The following is a 16,944-nucleotide window of genomic DNA, read 5'->3' as shown; positions in this document are numbered from 1 at the left end:
TATCTATGCCACCTTTTCTGTATCCATTTGAGGTCAGAAATTCGGTTAACCTTTCATACCATGCTCTAGGTGCTTGTTTCAACCCATACAAGGCTTTTCTCAACTTGTACACATGCTCAGGTTGGTTAGGATCACAGAACCCTTTAGGTTGTTCCACATAGACTTCTTCATTCAGGTAGCCATTCAAGAATGCACTCTTCACATCCATTTGGAATAGCTTAAACTTCAGGATGCATGCTACCCCCAACAGCAATCTGATGGACTCAAGCCTAGCCACCGGAGCAAATGTCTCATCAAAATCTACCCCTTCAACTTGAGTGTATCCTTGAGCTACTAGTCTTGCCTTATTCCTAGTAATTACTCCTTTCTCATCAGATTTGTTTTTGTAGATCCACTTGGTACCAATGATGTTGGTCCCTTCAGGTCTTGGAACTAGCTCCCAGACTTCATTCCTTTTGAACTGCTCAAGTTCCTCTTGCATGGCAGTGATCCAGTATTCGTCAGTCAGGGCTTCTTTCACATTCTTTGGTTCAACCTTGGATACAAAGCAGGAATTTGAGCTTATTCCCCGAGACCTGGTAGTTACACCACTGTTGGGATCCCCTATGATAAGATCCTTAGGGTGGTCTTTCTGAATTCTGATAGACGACACTTTGGTGGTTGCATCTACTTCACATTCAGGAGGAGGTTCCTGTACTTCTTCAGACTTGACTGGACTGTCAGTTGAACTGTCAAGGAATGTTTCAACATCCTCCATGACATCGGTTCCTTCCTCTTTATCGTCCACAATAACATTTATGGATTCCATCAGGACATTGGTCCTGTAGTTGAACACTCTGTAGGCTCTGCTGTTAGTGGAGTATCCCAAAAATATACCCTCATCACTTTTGGGATCTAGCTTCCTTCTCTGTTCACGATCTGTGAGAATGTAGCATTTACTTCCAAAGATATGAAAGTACTTCACAGTGGGTTTTCTGCCTTTCCATATTTCATATAGAGTGGAGGAGGTTCCTTTTCTCAAGGTGACTCTGTTGTGAACATAGCATGCGGTATTCATTGCTTCAGCCCAGAAGTGCATGGGGAGCTTCTTTGCATGAATCATTGCTCTGGCAGATTCTTGAATAGTTCTATTTTTTCTTTCAACTATTCCATTCTGCTGAGGAGTTATAGGGGAGGAGAACTCATGACTTATTCCTTCAGACGAGCAAAACTCATCAAACTTGGAATTCTTGAACTCCGTACCATGATCACTTCTAATCCGGACCACACAACTGTCCTTTTCCCTTTGAAGTCTTATGCACAGGTCTTTGAAGACATCAAATGTATCTGACTTCTCTCTGATGAAGCTTATCCACGTGTATCTAGAATGGTCATCCACCACCACGTAAGCATATTTCTTCCCACCAAGACTTTCAACCTGCATAGGTCCCATTAGGTCCATGTGCAACAGTTCCAGAACTCTGGAGGTTGTGGGATGTCCCAGCTTCGGATGTGACATCTTGGTTTGCTTGCCCACCTGGCATTCTCCACAGACTCTTCCTTCATCAATCAGAAGCTTTGGAATTCCTCTGACTGCTTCCTTGGATATAATCTTCTTCATTCCCCGTAAGTGGAGATGTCCAAGACGTCTATGCCACAACTTTACATCCTGTTCTTCCTTGGCTGAGGAGCATGTTGTGGAAAAGTTAGAGACTTCAGGTTCCCACAGGTAGCAGTTATCTTTGGACCTGGTTCCTCTCATAACTTCCTGATTGTCACCATTTGTCACAATGCATAGCTCCTTAGCAAACTGAACATGAAACCCTTGATCACACAGCTGACTTATGCTGATGAGGTTTGCAGTTAGTCCTCTTACTAACAACACATTATTCAGTTTTGGCACTCCAGAACAGTCCAGTTTGCCCACACCTTTTATTTTTCCTTTGGCACCATCACCAAAGGTCACTTAGCTGGTAGTGTGAGGTTGAATATCTACCAGTAGATTTTCCATACCAGTCATATGTCTTGAGCATCCACTGTCAAAGTACCAGTCTTCTCTGGTAGAAGCCCTTAGAGCAGTGTGTGTTATCCTAGCATACCATTGTTGCTTCTTAATGGGAACATAGCGCTTATGTGTTTTATGCTTAGTCCTGACATGCGAGGCTTGGTTAGGGAAACCATGAATCCAGTAGCAGAAGGCTTTTATATGACCAAGCCTACCACAGTGGTGACACCTCCACTTCTGGTATTTCCTCTTCTGATGATCATTCATCCTAGTTCCTCGATGTTGAGACATTGGCTTTGACTTCCGCTTGAACTTCTGAACTTTAGCCTTTGGGCGTTTGTGTTCAGTTGAGGATCTTTTCCCAAATCCTAGGCCAGATTTGGTTCCAGACTGCTGTCCCACCTTTAGAATCTCTTCCAAGGTGTCAGTTCCCTTATTCATCATTCTGATGGATTTAGTCATCTGATTCAGCTTGGAGGTCAGCAGGGTTATCTCACCATTTAGACCCTCTATGACAGACAGTTGCTTCTGTCTCTCATCTTCCAGTTCCTTGATGAGTTTCTTCTGCTTTTCTCCTTGTGCACGCACTTCTGCACTGGTGGAACACAACTTCTTATAGGCTGCAGCAAGTTCATCAAAGGTCAGTTCATCTGCACTTGAGTCATCATCAGAGGCACAAACACTGGTTAGTGCAGTGACATGTTTGGCAGATTCTCCTTCAGATTCACTTTCAGAGTCTCCTTCAGACCATGTGATAGCTAGCCCTTTATTTTGCAATTTGAGGTAAGTAGGGCATTCAGCTCTGACGTGTCCATACCCTTCACAACCATGACACTGGATTCCCTTGCCGTGATTGAACTTCTCATCAGAAGTTGATCTTTTCTTAATGTCAGACGGGATGTTCTTGACATTAGGTCTACCTTTTTGATCAATCTTCTTCACGAACTTGTTGAACTGTCTCCCAAGCATGGCTAAGGCTTCTGATATACTTTCATCACCTCCAGTATATCCTGCTTCTGACTCCTCTTCAGCATTAGATACAAAAGCTATGCTTTTGTTCTTCTTCTCAGCATACTCACCCAAGCCCATTTCAAAGGTTTGGAGAGAACCAATGAGCTCATCCACCTTCATGTTGCAGATGTCCTGCGCCTCCTCTATGGCTGTGACCTTCATAGCAAATCTCTTAGGCAAGGACCTGAGAATCTTTCTTACAAGTTTCTCTTCAGCCATTTTCTCACCTAGTCCACCAGAGGTGTTTGCAATTTCAAGAATATTCATGTGAAAGTCACGAATAGTCTCATCCTCTTTCATCCTCAGATTTTCAAACTTGGTGGTCAGCATCTGAAGTTTGGACATCTTCACCTTGGAAGTACCTTCATGAGTTACCTTGAGGGTATCCCAAACTTCCTTAGCTAGTTCACAGTGGTGCACCAGCCTGAAGATGTTCTTACTGATTCCATTGAACAATGCATTCAAGGCCTTGGAATTTCCAAGAGCTAATGCCTCTTGCTCCTTGTCCCACTCTTCTTCAGGAATCTGCACACTGACTCCATCCTCACCTGTCTTCGTTGGATGTTCCCATCCTTTGTTGACAGCTCTCCAGACTTTGCTATCTAGAGACCTTAAGAAGGCTATCATACGAGGCTTCCAGTCATCATAATTAGAGCCATCCAACATGGGTGGTCTATTTGAGTGTCCTATATCCTTGTCCATGGTACTAGAAAGTAACTTACCTAGATCTCACCCAGAAATTCACAGGCAGGGTGCCTGCTCTGATGCCAATTGAAATTCTAGTTATCAGACTTTAGATGTCACACGGGTTGTTATGACATCCAATTCTGCACAGACAGGAATTATGCAGAACTTAAACGTAAGTGCAGTAAATAACACAAGTAATTGTTAACCCAATTCAGTCCAACATGACCTACATCTGGGAGCTACCAAGCCAAGGAGGAAATCCACTATTAGTAGTATCAATTCAAAGTTAAACTCACCCGTTTACAACTTATCACTTAATCCCTACCCAATGCAATTTCAATCTTACACTAAGATCAGAGTTCCTACTCACTACCCCTCAATCACCTCAGTGATTACTACCTTTAATCAATATTAAAGACAACTTGAAGTCACACTTCAAACAACTCTTGATTGTGCTTCACAACTTTAATCAAGATACACAGCACTCACGCTTAAAAGCTTTGAGCGACACAACACTTACAACTCAATGAACACCCTATGCCACAGCAATCATCTACTTGATAATGGTTTGGCTTACAAGATACGTCTAATCCTAGACTCACAAAAATACAGCAGTGAAGTATGATGGACACACAAAATCTTCACGCCTCAAAATCCCTGAAACTGAATGAAGGAACGCCTTCCTTTTATATTGCAGTACCTGGGCTTTTGCACTTGTATTTTCCTGAATTTAAGGTCACGCGAGTTCCCATAAATTCAACATTTAGGTTAATAACAAATAGGCTATTTGTTAGGTTCATTAAATGTAGCTTGGTTGTTGATTTCCTGGATTTTCTCTAAGCTGTTGAATCCCTGAAGAATAGCCTGAGAAAAAGCTGAAACAGAAAACTAAACAACCTACAATATAGCATATGCTGTTAGGAATGAATGTCGCGACATTCAGCTTGACAACAAGGTCCATATGCTGAGTCTGTTTTTCCAGAAAATAGACTGTACAATTTTGCTAACCTGTACATGATCAAAATGACCATACTACAGTAACAACTTACATTAATAAATGTCAAAGTGTCCAATTTAACATTTACACATTTGGCCTTAAGTTAGTTCTGTGATTCTCTTGAAGAACAGACTAAGTAACATGCTGAAGTATAGCAGAACACCACTCTGTCTAATGTTCAGTAGCTGCTGTCAATGATGAATGTCATAACATCCAGTTTGACATTCAGTAGGCCTTATGCCAGATCTGGTCTTTCCTTGATAACCAGACTGGAAATAAATACTAAGTTCTAACAGAACACCAGCTGTTCTATTCCTTAGTATCTGCTGACAGGTATGAATGTCACATCATCCAGTTTGACATTCAATAAATCATGTGTTAGCTAATCCTGCAATGACTACTCAAGTGTGTCATGACATCAGTCAAGACATCAGAGTACAGTTAGATATTCTAACCTACAATGTAGTCACACATACATACCAAGTCATGACATCAGTCAAGACATTAGTAACCAGCTAGTGTTTTACCATATAATGCAGCCAATTAAACACCTACAGAAAGCATAAACTTAATATTTAATTTGAGGGAATTGCAATTTTTTCTGATCTCACCGGCTTGTTTATCATATAAACCGTCTCTCACATGCATCAACATACATTCACATGCATCAACATACATACATACATAATGAAATAGTTATGGCCCTAGCGCAATCGTTCTCCCAAGTCAATGAGAGAACCTAAGCTAACCTAACAACGATCTAAGCTTCTCCAAGCAAGATCTTCAAGGTTATCCTCCTTTGGCACTGACTTCTTTGCTTTCTTCATATCATTACATTACATAAAGAAACTCGTTTTACATACGAGGGAGTGAGATGAGAAAAGAAGTTACATTTGGGAGATTAAGAGAGAGGCACGACACGCAGGTCGTATTTTAAAACCCAAATCAGAATAAAGGAAAACTAAGGCCATAACCGATCACCACAAGACAATAATAAACACTTTATTATTATTATTATTAATTACTTTAATTAATTAAAATCAAATTAAATTTCGACGACCGATCACACTACGCAGAGTTAGCCGGGGGTCCGCTGCCGGTCAGCGGGAACGGGTGTTGAAGGGGCAGCGCCCCTGGCCAAATTTTTTAATGAACAATTCATTTAAAATCGACGTCGCTTTTCGCATCAACACTTGATACTTTAAAGCACTGAGTTAGTGAACTTTGCCTTGCGTTAACCGGTTAACCATATGTGTTAACCGGTTAACACTGTTTGAAATCTGTTAAAAAATTGTTTTCTGCCTTGCGTTAACCGGTTAACCAAATGCGTTAACCGGTTAACACTGTTTGAAAATCTCTTGGAAAACTGTTTTCCGTCTTGCGTTAACCGGTTAACCAAAAGCGTTAACCGGTTAACACTGTTTGAAAAACTTAAAAATTTTATTTTGTATTGTGTTAACCGGTTAACCATACGCGTTAACCGGTTAACACTGTTCCGAAAAGTGTTTAGAAAGCACAACTCTTGTGCAGTCATAACCCCAATCGCATAACTCTCTGACAACACAACCCTTGTGCCGTCACTAACCCTGATGCACCAATTTCAGACTGTCAAACACATCTCGATTGTTAATTCAGTATGATTGATCAACACGTCATTGCTTCACCATACTAATGTCGGATCAAGAAGCAAACGACCATTGATCGCTGAAAGGAAAACAATCATTGAGTGTTTAAATGAACGAAACGAGAACACTATATCATATATAATGTACTTTGCATCAGGATTACATATATCATATATATATATATATATATATATATATATATATATATATATATATATATATATAACTTGATCGATCTCAATTTAATCTTTGATTCATTATGTCTTTAATCATATTATTACAGAACAAAAACAATGATCAGATTCATGGTTTCGTAAGTGGCTCTGATACCACTGAAGGAAAATTGCCATCCAAGGCGCAGCGGAATTTAAAATTTCTCCATTTAGTGATCCTTACGAATGGGCATGATCAGTGATAGATTCGTTACCTCTTATGGAGATTCAAACCTTTGGTGCAGATCTCTTGTAACGATCAAAACCTTGGATACAAATCCACGGAGCGATCACGAACGTTGAACGATGACAACGTCTCTACTCAGCCCACACGAACGGGTTCCTTCAATCTCAGTGCTAGCTGGTACGAATGAAGGCTTTGAGTGAGAGAGGGAGAGAGGGAAACGAAATTCCAAGTCTTCACTTGAGTGTTAGTCTCTAAGTTACAATGCTTCTACCCAAGGGGTTCTATTTATAGAACCACTTGTGTGGGCTTCAAGCTAAAAAACCCACTTAAGTGTATTTTGTCCCATATCTTATAATATGCCCAAAATCACTTAAGTATTTGGTACCTTACCATATTTCGTATTTCACTTAAGTGCACCGTACCTTACGGTGTTCCTTAGTTACTCTATTTCTCATCAATTCGTCCTTTGTGTGTGACCCTGTAGGTTTTCGCGATGTTGGCAATTATATTAAATCACGCATTTAACATAATAAACAGTGAGCGGTATCTAGCAACACATCACTGCTACCCAAGACACGAAAATGTCATGTGATCTGACAAAACCTCCTATGATAATAATTATGTGTATAATTACCCCTTTGCCCTTATGTCTATATTGAACACAAGGTATAGACCGTGTCATCCTTGTCCAGTTCAATATTGGGCCCATAGACATTTATCCTGTTACGCAGGATGGGCAAATTCCATCTAGGACACTCATGCCCCTCAACATGCTTTGTGGAGTACCCATTAATTGTCTTTATGGTTATCCAGTTACGGACAACGTTGGATCAGCAATAAAGCACTCGACTCTACATCTAGGATCCATAGTGGTTTCAGGTCGAAGAGTGGTATACACCATTATCACCATGAGAATAACTTATGACACTTTGCATAACTTTCTATAGAGTATTCTCATAGCGGGTCAATCCGGTATAAATAGTACTCTTAATATTCATACATATGTTTAAGACTTGATAACTCTTTATCCATGATCCATGAGATGTGATCATCAGTCTACAAACATAATAGTCTTAATGCTTTAATGTTATCCCACTTCACAATAAAGCTCGACTACAGATACTTTAAGAATAGTGTCCTTATGTTTAATGTGATCTCATGATTAAGTCATACTTGATACATTAAACGGACTAGCTATTCTAGGAACTTTATTAATTAAACATAATAAAGAAAAATCCTTTTATTAATTAATTAATAATTTGATACAAGTACCAAAAGTATTGGCCTCTAGGGCTTACACCAACACTTTATTCACTCCCTTTGGTTTAAACACCACAATCTTAACATCGCTACCCAGTTTAAACACCACAATCTTATGACCCTTTGGTTTAAACACCACTTTTCAGGTTTAAACACCATTCCGTTGGTTTTAAAAACCACACCCATATTACCCTTTTGGTTTAAACACCATTATCCGATTTAAACACCATTATCATTCCCTTTTGGTTTAAACACCGCCATCTAGTTTAAACACCACCCTCATATAACCCCTCGGTTTAAACACCACTACCCGGGTTAAACACCAACCTTTTGGTTTAAGCACCACTCCAATTTCCACCTTTTAGTTTAAACACCACATCACCGATTCAAACACCAACTCTTTGGTTTAAACACCACTCTTATCAAATCCTTTGATTTAAACATCGTCTCCTTGATTTAAACACATTTCTTTTTGTTTTAAACACTGTTATTATAATCCCTTGGTTCAAACACCACTTCAATACCTATTCAGTTTAAACACCATTTTACCATTCCAACCAATTCTCTATAACTTTGCCCCACTTTTTCACTCATATCATTTCTATTACCCTCTTTTGAACTAAACACCAGTTATATCTCTTGTCTGGTTTAAACATTATTTCTATCAAGTCTTCCTTTCTTTTCCGTCTTAGTTCCATGAACTACGGAGCTCTGATTTCCTTATTGCATTATAAGGATAAGTAGAAACAAGGGCCCCAATCCTCAGCAAGAACCCCAAGTTAACCCTTTTTCCCCTTTCGCGAGTAACCTTTAGGTGATAACACATATTCGAGCAAAGAACAATCAAAACGGATCCTATTGAGTCCAATGGACGTGAGGGGTGTTAATACCTTCCCCTTGCATAACCTACTTCCTTACCTTTTTTCTATTCCCTCGAGTTTCATCGATGTTTTCCCTTTCCTTCGGGAATAAATAATGTTCGATGGTGACTTTGTTGTATCTTTGAGCGTGTGATCCGCTTGGGTATTTTTTGCATAGCTTCACTCATCACTAGAACACTTCATATGAATTTTAAGCATGTGGCCCAAGGTTAGCAGGTTAGGGTGTGATGTTTCCCCTTAGTATGCTTGAGTGTACTTGAGTGTTATAGTATTGATGAGATGTGATATGTCAGTTGATTTTTCTCTTCTCATTTCCTTTTCATCTGGATAGTTGCTTGCTTGGTTCATCATTTCTTATATAAGGTCCACTTAGCTTTCTGAATAGACTTTTGTTCTTATTAGTTATTGAAGCATACTTGGCTCCTAAGAAACCGTTTTCATTCCTTATAAAAATCCTTAATCATGGTGCTCCTTTTCTCTATTGGAGTCATTTGTCCTTTGGGTCTTCCTCAACCTTTCTCACTCCCCTGCTTGCCCGCACTTTTGATTCACCTTTGTTTCCAGATAATATTTTCAACCCTTGACTACTATTTAATAATCTTCATTCCTTTATCTTTGTAATGACTCATACTAATGATCAATCTACTAATTCGAAAAGTAACTCAATCAATAAAGTTTTTTTCTTCATCTATGGGGGTAGAAACCCTAAATGATTTGAATACTACTTCTTGGGTGAGTATTTTCCCTGATTCAAGTCCAATGATTATCTCTTATAGCTCCGAGTCTGATGATGTTTCTAGTAAATCTATTTTTGGGGAAGATTTTTCTTACGAGTCTTCTACTCTTTTCTATAATGAAAGTACTAGAAAATTTATTGGGGATGATTGATGTGATAATGTTGTCCATGCTTCTTCATCATTTTGATAATTCATATAGGAGGACACAAGGTTGTTATGACTCATAATGCAGTGCTGCAAGTTTCCGATGACACATGAGTGAATCTGCAAGGTTAACACTATAACACCCAAGTAAATTAATTAGTAAAAAAGAGTAGAATGAAGTATGAAATATGTGTGTACCTTAAGTCCCACGCGCGTAAAGATATTTAACCCCTGAAGTGAATGAGTCATTGAACTTTTATTAGAGTTGAAGTGAACTTTCCTTTATTGGATTTTGGTTGACCCTGAATAATAACTATCACTATTATTTTGTTATGTAATTTAATTGCCTAAATAGATGACACTTCAAACACTTTATAAAAACTTTCAATATTAATACTACCTTTGATCTTATTTATAAGAGAAAAATTATTTTTTAAATTCATTGAACAATCAATTATCTGGTATGTATAACAGTAAATACATTGATTATTCAATAAATCTAAAAAGTTAACTTTCTCTTATAAATAAAATCAAAGAGAGAAAGTATTAAAATTAAGAGTGTTGCTAACGAGTGCTCCAAACACACTCTTTAAGGATTCTAAATAAATAAAAAATTATTTAATAAAAAATTAATCATTTTAATTTTCAAAATATTAAATATGCACGTTTCCAAATAAACCTTATTGCTATAAGATATTAAAGAGTATCTTTGATCACGTTAACATCCTCCTAAAATTAAATAAACACTTAATTCAAAACTTGCTAACTATGTCAAACAGTTGCCATTATAAATAGAGATTAATTACACCTTTAAACGACTTCATTAATAAATAATCTAACTACACTTTAAACTACTTCATTAACTATTAATCAGCAAATTAAACCCTAATCACTATCACTGAAAAAAGAAACCCTAGTCACTATCATTTTGAATCTTCCCTTCCCTCCAGAATAACCAGAAACTATCATTTTGAATCTTCCCTTCCCTCCAGAATAACCAGAATCTTGTTTCTCTCCCAACAATCAGGTTTTGCAATTTCTTTCTGTTTATAGTTTCTCTTTATTTAATTTCATTCCTTGTTGAGAAATTCTGCTTCATAGTTTCAAGATTAATAATGCTAGGGTTTAATTCAAGACTTTTGTAGTTACATAATGAATATACAAACTTCAATTATTTTATTGTTTGAGCTTGTAAATGATTGATATGGAAAAGGCATATGAAAAAAGAGAGCTATTGTGGAATGTTCTAGAAAAGAAAATAGTTTTATTGTGTTTTACATTTGAGAAATCAAAGATATGTATGTTTAATTGTGTGCTAAAGTTTTCAAACTTTGTTAACTTTGTAGATATATTGAATCATGAGTAGTACTTCAAAGCAAAACCGGGGTGATGGTTGCAAAAGGGCAAAGCGTAGCCGGTCATTATTGCCAGAGGAAGAAGCTGATCAAAGAGGTAACACGGGAGGAGGAGAAGATACTTTAAAGAAAGATAGCGAAGCGGATCAAAGAGTTAACGTGGATGGAGGAGAAGTTACTCTAAAGAAAGGTCCGTGGACAAAGAAAGAGGATGAAATTTTGGTAGATCATATTAAAAAGCATGGAGAGGGAAACTGGAATGCGGTCCAAAAGGAATCCGGACTTGCTCGCTGTGGGAAAAGCTGTCGTCTCCGATGGTTTAATCACTTGAGGCCAGGACTGAAAAAGGGTTCGTTTACTGCTGAAGAAGAACGCCTAATCTTTGAGTACCACTTTCTGAAGGGAAGCAAGTGGGCTCATATGGCTGCATTGGTAATAACTTAACTTTGTTTCTGTATATTAATGTGTAGATGAATCTTGTTCATATAGTTTTTTGCATCTGTTATCCTGCATTTATGATATTGAAAAGAAATGAAAAAACAGAAGGAATTTCTTGTGGGGAATATAATACCGTTTTTCTCAATATGAATGCATCTTCAAATCATGATTCGGATAAATCTTACTTTTGATCATCAAGTTATTGTTCCTGAACAGTATTACTTGGATGTTTTCTGTCACTGAGCTCGTTATTTACATGTTTTTTCTGGTATATTTGCCTTGCTTATTCCTCTCTCTTTTCTTTTCAGTTGCCTGGACGTACGGATAACGAGATAAAGAACTTTTGGTACACAAGATCTAAGAAACGGCAACGAGCAGGCTTACCGATCTATCCTAACGAGATAACATCCAAATATTCGTTTAATGGCAGTCAAGAAAGTGCTGACATATTGGCAAATGAATCCAGCCAGAGTGATGAAACAGAAAACTTCAACATGGATATAACTGACTTGGACCTTAAAGATTACAAATTCTGCCCAGATATGTTGCCACCGTTTTTTGATTCACAAGATGCATGGATAAGGCACAGATATTTGATCAGTAGCAGTAGTGCTTCTGTCCCGGAAGTATTTGATCAGTATGGCCAATATCCTATGTTGTCTACTCCATTTGATCCGATTCTTGACACCAACCTTCTTCATGGATATGATAATCCTATACCCGGTTTTCATGCCGCGTCAAATATCTCTTCTTCTGAGCCCATATATGGGTCCATGAGTTTTGAGCTCCCTTCATTCCAAAGTTCACCGACTCAACAGTGTACCTGGAGCGGCATGTATGTGTCGCCACTTCCCTCATTTGAGTCTGTTGACACGCCGGTTCAGGCTCCTCCGATTGAGTCTTGTCTGTCCGTTCCAGTTCCAGTTCCAGATTCTCCGGATTGGAGTCATTTAATTGATCCAATAGTATACTACAATTCAGATCAAAATTTAGAAGGCACGAGTATTGACTCATTGCAAGCAAATACTGAGAGCATGGCTCCCAATGAGGCAGACATTAGTACACAATGGAATGGACTAGATTATGATCAATGCCCTGCTTTAAGTACTCGCCAAATAAACATCTCAAGATGGTTCCACTCAGAAATTGAAACCTCTCTGGGTTAGCATCATATTTTTTCAATACCATTGTCATTTCATTTAATTATGATTAAGAACTATCATGACATTTTATTTAAGGGATTCCATTTCACTGATTTAGTTTTCCCAACCTTGTTTTTTCAGATGATATTTACGGTGATGCGTTTAATGATCAGCTTCCGGCTGATTCTTCTTTTGACAAAGAAGATAATTTGAATCAGAAAGGTTTGGCGCTACCAAATGCCGTGCTCGACTCTGGCTGACATTGAGTAAAAATGATGATCAATGTATTGTTGTAACTTGTGTATTTGCTTGATCAAAAAATTTTGTTTTTCATCTTATGTAAATTGCGTGTTAACGTAACTTGTGTATTAAACTTCATCATCTTATGATTAGGGTTTTTCTTTTTTTATTTGGCAAAGTCTCTGGGATTTCAATTTGTTGAATGTTATGAACATGGTGTGTCCTTTATATCTTATGTTGCTGGTTGTCTCTTTATATGGTATTTGTTTTTTTAATGGTTAGCCGCATTGTGTTTTTATTTTGGTTTGTAGAACTGTGTACATGTGTTATGCTGTGTGTTCAAAATTAGTTTATGGATTTTGTTATGTGTTTGATTAGGTACCTATGTAATGGTCAACTGATTTGAATTTGAAGCATGATATTCTGAAATTATGATACTTTGAGTGATGATTTTATTGAATTTTTCGAGTCCGAGTCATATGGTTCTGTTTTAGTACAGAGGTTCGATCTGTTTTATAATACATGTAGAATTTTCTTATATGGATGGACTAAATGAGCGAAATCGTGCAACTCAACCACAGATTCAAAGATTCGACTCGACTAATGACACAATGTCCTTGCCGGATAGTGTGAGTTCAGAAGCCATATTATTAAGTATCACCACTCTCTAGTGGTTGAATGATACAAGTGAGAAAATATTTCCTCCAAAATTCCTTTTAATTTCTTCTGTTGTTTGAAGAAAAGGGATAAGTCTCAAGGACGCTGAAAAAACAGCATCTCTCAGGTTTGTCAATGCATAAGTAGTATGCATTATCATAAAAATTCATAAAAGCACTAGGCAGTCTTCCATTTGAACATTCTGTTGTTTCCACAAGTCACCAATAACCACTATAAAAATAGTATAGACCAATTGTCAACTTCACAAATATTCTCACAAAGATTGCTAATCAACTTAACACATGTTCTAAGAGAAATGTTTTGGAAAACATAAAAAGAAATTGTATCTTAAAAGAAAAATTAAATACTTTTTAAATAACATATATGTTTTAAATGAAGTAAGATATATACTCTGAAGCAAAGTTACCTTGTATAAAGGCACCCAAATATATAAAAAAAACTACATTCCGGTGAATCTCCAACCACAATTCAGTAAGGAGAATTCTAGACTTCCACCTATGCCGAGATAGAAAGGTTATGTGTAGCTAGACCAGCAAGAGACCCGATAACCAAAATTCCTCCAGTAGCCAGAACGAAAGTAACGAACGCATGCAAGGGGCAACCATGTGCATCCTCTTCATCTGGAGCATCATATTGTAACATTTCATCTTATCGCAAACCAATGATTAATTAAAATAGGGCAATAATGGTCATCTAAGCAACGTTAAAGAAAAGATGAAGTCTTTTACGTTACTCACCAAAGATAACTTGATTATCCTCTTTTGTAGTAGCTTCTACTAGCAAGCGCGTCTATGTAAATTGCTTCTTTTGTTTCTTTGGCACCGCCCCATAAGACAGCTGCCAAATATTGAAAGAAGACTAAGTCGTCCAATATTTAGACGTAAGACCTGACATCGGCCAATAAATGAATCTGGCACCAGAATTTGGAAATTTTGTCTGAATATTGATAAGGCGACTTAAATTCTCCATTACATATGTTAGCATGATCCACCTAGGCAAGAGGGGTAATCAGGTAATATCGCTTGTTGAACTTTTTTGCACTATCAGAGTAAACCTCAAAGATCTTAGTATTTTGTGTTTGTGAGATCAGACATTGACCCTGCGTCGAGTCGGCGCATCTCTGTTGGGCTTTAAATAGATGGAAAAAGAGTGTTAAGGTCGGCATAACTTTTTTGTATTCACATCAACACTGGAAGAATTTGACATAGGTCCAACTCATCGAATGTAGTTGCGAATAAGACATTACTAATATATTTAGAAGGCCTACCTCAAAATCATTGCAAGGAAGGCGAAAACCTATAAAGGAAAACATGCATTCATGAAGAGGGACGACACATCCATCATATTTGTTGCATATTGTAGCGGGGTATTCGTTACCATTAGAGATATTGACTAAATCCAAGGTAAACCATACAAGTCGAGTCGCCACCGCACTTCTATTTATCCAAAGGAATGGTTAGAAAGCGAACAAAAACCTAAAAGTTTTATCGAATAAAAAACTAGTAAAAATGTCAGAGATCTGGGTAAGGGGGTTGGTTATGCAATGGGAAAGTTTTAAGCACCTAAAACATCATAGGTACTCCTAGGGAGCCCTTTTCATAAGTGTTGTTCTAGTCTAAAGGGTGTAGGTATATCTAAAGTATTATTTACTAAAAGGAAGGTTAAAAGAAAATGACTCGCAAGGATGTCGCACCCACTGCCTACGTATCTCATCTGAGTATGAGAATCAGAGTCTTCGTAGCTCGGCTACCTATGGGTTAAAGATAAGTGTGCTCGGTAAGACGTCGCGTCTTATGCCTACGTATCTCATCTAGAATGGGAATCAGAGCAAAACGTAGTTCAGATAACTAGGGGTTAAGGATTGCCATCTGAACATGGACTTACAAAAGAGGACACCAGCTGTGTCAAAGGAGGGTGGGCAGTGTGTTCAACATCCTAGCAGTAGGTGTCGCAGCTCGCTGAATCGAATCTTAGGCCGTTACCTCTTTGCAATAGAACGGACTAACATGCCACAAGATCGGAGAGGCACGGAAGGTCTAAAAGTGGGGAAGCTCTGCTCTAGAGTTGTCATGCAATATGGACCTATGTGTTAGGATTTACAAAGGGGAACATCTACCTAATGTTAGCATGCAAAGAATAAGGGAATTCTACCTATGTTATCATACAAAGGGTTCTACCTAATGGGTGCTACCTAAACGGAACAAGAGTCGACGGATGGAGCGCGGAGAGGAGTTACGGATAAGGGTAGATGGCGATGCCGGAGGCAATCGACTTACCAGTTGTAACACCCCAAAATTTGCCCTCCTCATTCATGCATTCATTTAGCATTTCATATTGCATTTCATCATGTCAATCAGAATTAAAAACGAAAAAAATATATATATATAATTTTTTACAAAAAAAAATAATAAATTTTTTTTAATTAATTAATTAAATAAATAAAATATAATAAAATTTTTTTGGACTTGGGTCTCTCTCATTTGAGCCCACAAAACCATGAAATTCAGTCTATAAATACCAAGGCTTCACTTGAGAGAACACAGAACAAAAGGGGATTTTGAAGAGAAGCAAAATACTCTAAGGTTTCCTTGGAACAAAACCCTGAGGAAAAAGATAGTGAGAGAAGACCTAACGGAGTTCAGAGCAGCCTCCAAACCCCGAAGGGAACTCAACTACACAGAATCACCTCTGCCTCACATAAACCCTGAAGATTGTTTTGTAAACCTCACGGGTGCAACTCAATTTCAATCAAGCTCTCCAATCAGGTTTGCCATTATTCCCATTACCTTTGCCCATGGGTTTAATATGTATATGAATGTATAAACAATGCCTTGAATGTTTAACCATTTAATTTCTGAAATGTATGCCACAGGGTTTGAGTCTTTTGAAACCATACTGTTGATCATGAAAAAAATGCTTATGGTGTTTCACTAACCCTTTTGTTGAATTTTTGTGAGGGCTCACATGACTTTTGCAGGGATAACTTGCGTGGTTTCCCACTTTATTTGTGGGATAACCCCTGGAGGTTCATTCCGATTACCTGTACTGACTCACTTTTCTTTGATGGCATTAGCTTGGAAGGATCTCAGGGTTTCCCATTCCTCTAATTGCTGTTACTTCAGATCTTTATCCGCGTGGTACTTTTACATTTTTCCCGCATTTTACTGCTTTCCTAGCTGGAAGACCTCGATATGAGGCAACGTTTGAGCCCCTTGTTGGCACATTTACTTTATACATGTTTGTTTTGTATGTGTTTGTATCCCTGCAGGTAGCGCGGTTCCTTCGTCAAGGACTGCCTTTTTGCCCTTGAGCATCCCAAACCCTAAAACCCAAAGCAACACGTTAACTCCTTCTACTACAGGCGAG

General features: G+C 38.0%; 1 protein-coding gene and 1 long non-coding RNA gene across 2 annotated transcripts; one reads left to right on the top strand and one right to left on the bottom strand.

Moving 5' to 3' along the window:
* Positions 1-10,575: 10,575 nt before the first annotated feature.
* Positions 10,576-13,117, top strand: LOC127085600 (transcription factor GAMYB). The gene is made up of 4 exons (XM_051026112.1): positions 10,576-10,752; positions 11,072-11,512; positions 11,827-12,679; positions 12,802-13,117. Exons 2-4 carry the CDS (start codon positions 11,084-11,086, stop codon positions 12,918-12,920), a joined length of 1,401 nt encoding a protein of 466 aa, XP_050882069.1. The 5' UTR covers positions 10,576-10,752; positions 11,072-11,083; the 3' UTR covers positions 12,921-13,117.
* Positions 13,118-13,344: 227 nt separating this feature from the next.
* On the bottom strand, positions 13,345-14,487 carry LOC127085599 (uncharacterized). The gene is made up of 2 exons (XR_007789195.1): positions 14,316-14,487; positions 13,345-14,225 (listed from the first exon to the last, which is right to left on the bottom strand). It is a non-coding gene; the product is annotated as an uncharacterized LOC127085599 (long non-coding RNA).
* Positions 14,488-16,944: the final 2,457 nt, after the last annotated feature.

The sequence above is a fragment of the Lathyrus oleraceus genome, chromosome 5 (genome assembly GCF_024323335.1).
Source record: "Lathyrus oleraceus cultivar Zhongwan6 chromosome 5, CAAS_Psat_ZW6_1.0, whole genome shotgun sequence".
Taxonomy (NCBI): domain Eukaryota; kingdom Viridiplantae; phylum Streptophyta; class Magnoliopsida; order Fabales; family Fabaceae; genus Lathyrus; species Lathyrus oleraceus.
Note: the sequence above shows the minus strand (reverse complement) of the source record. Positions and strands in the feature narration are given on the sequence as shown.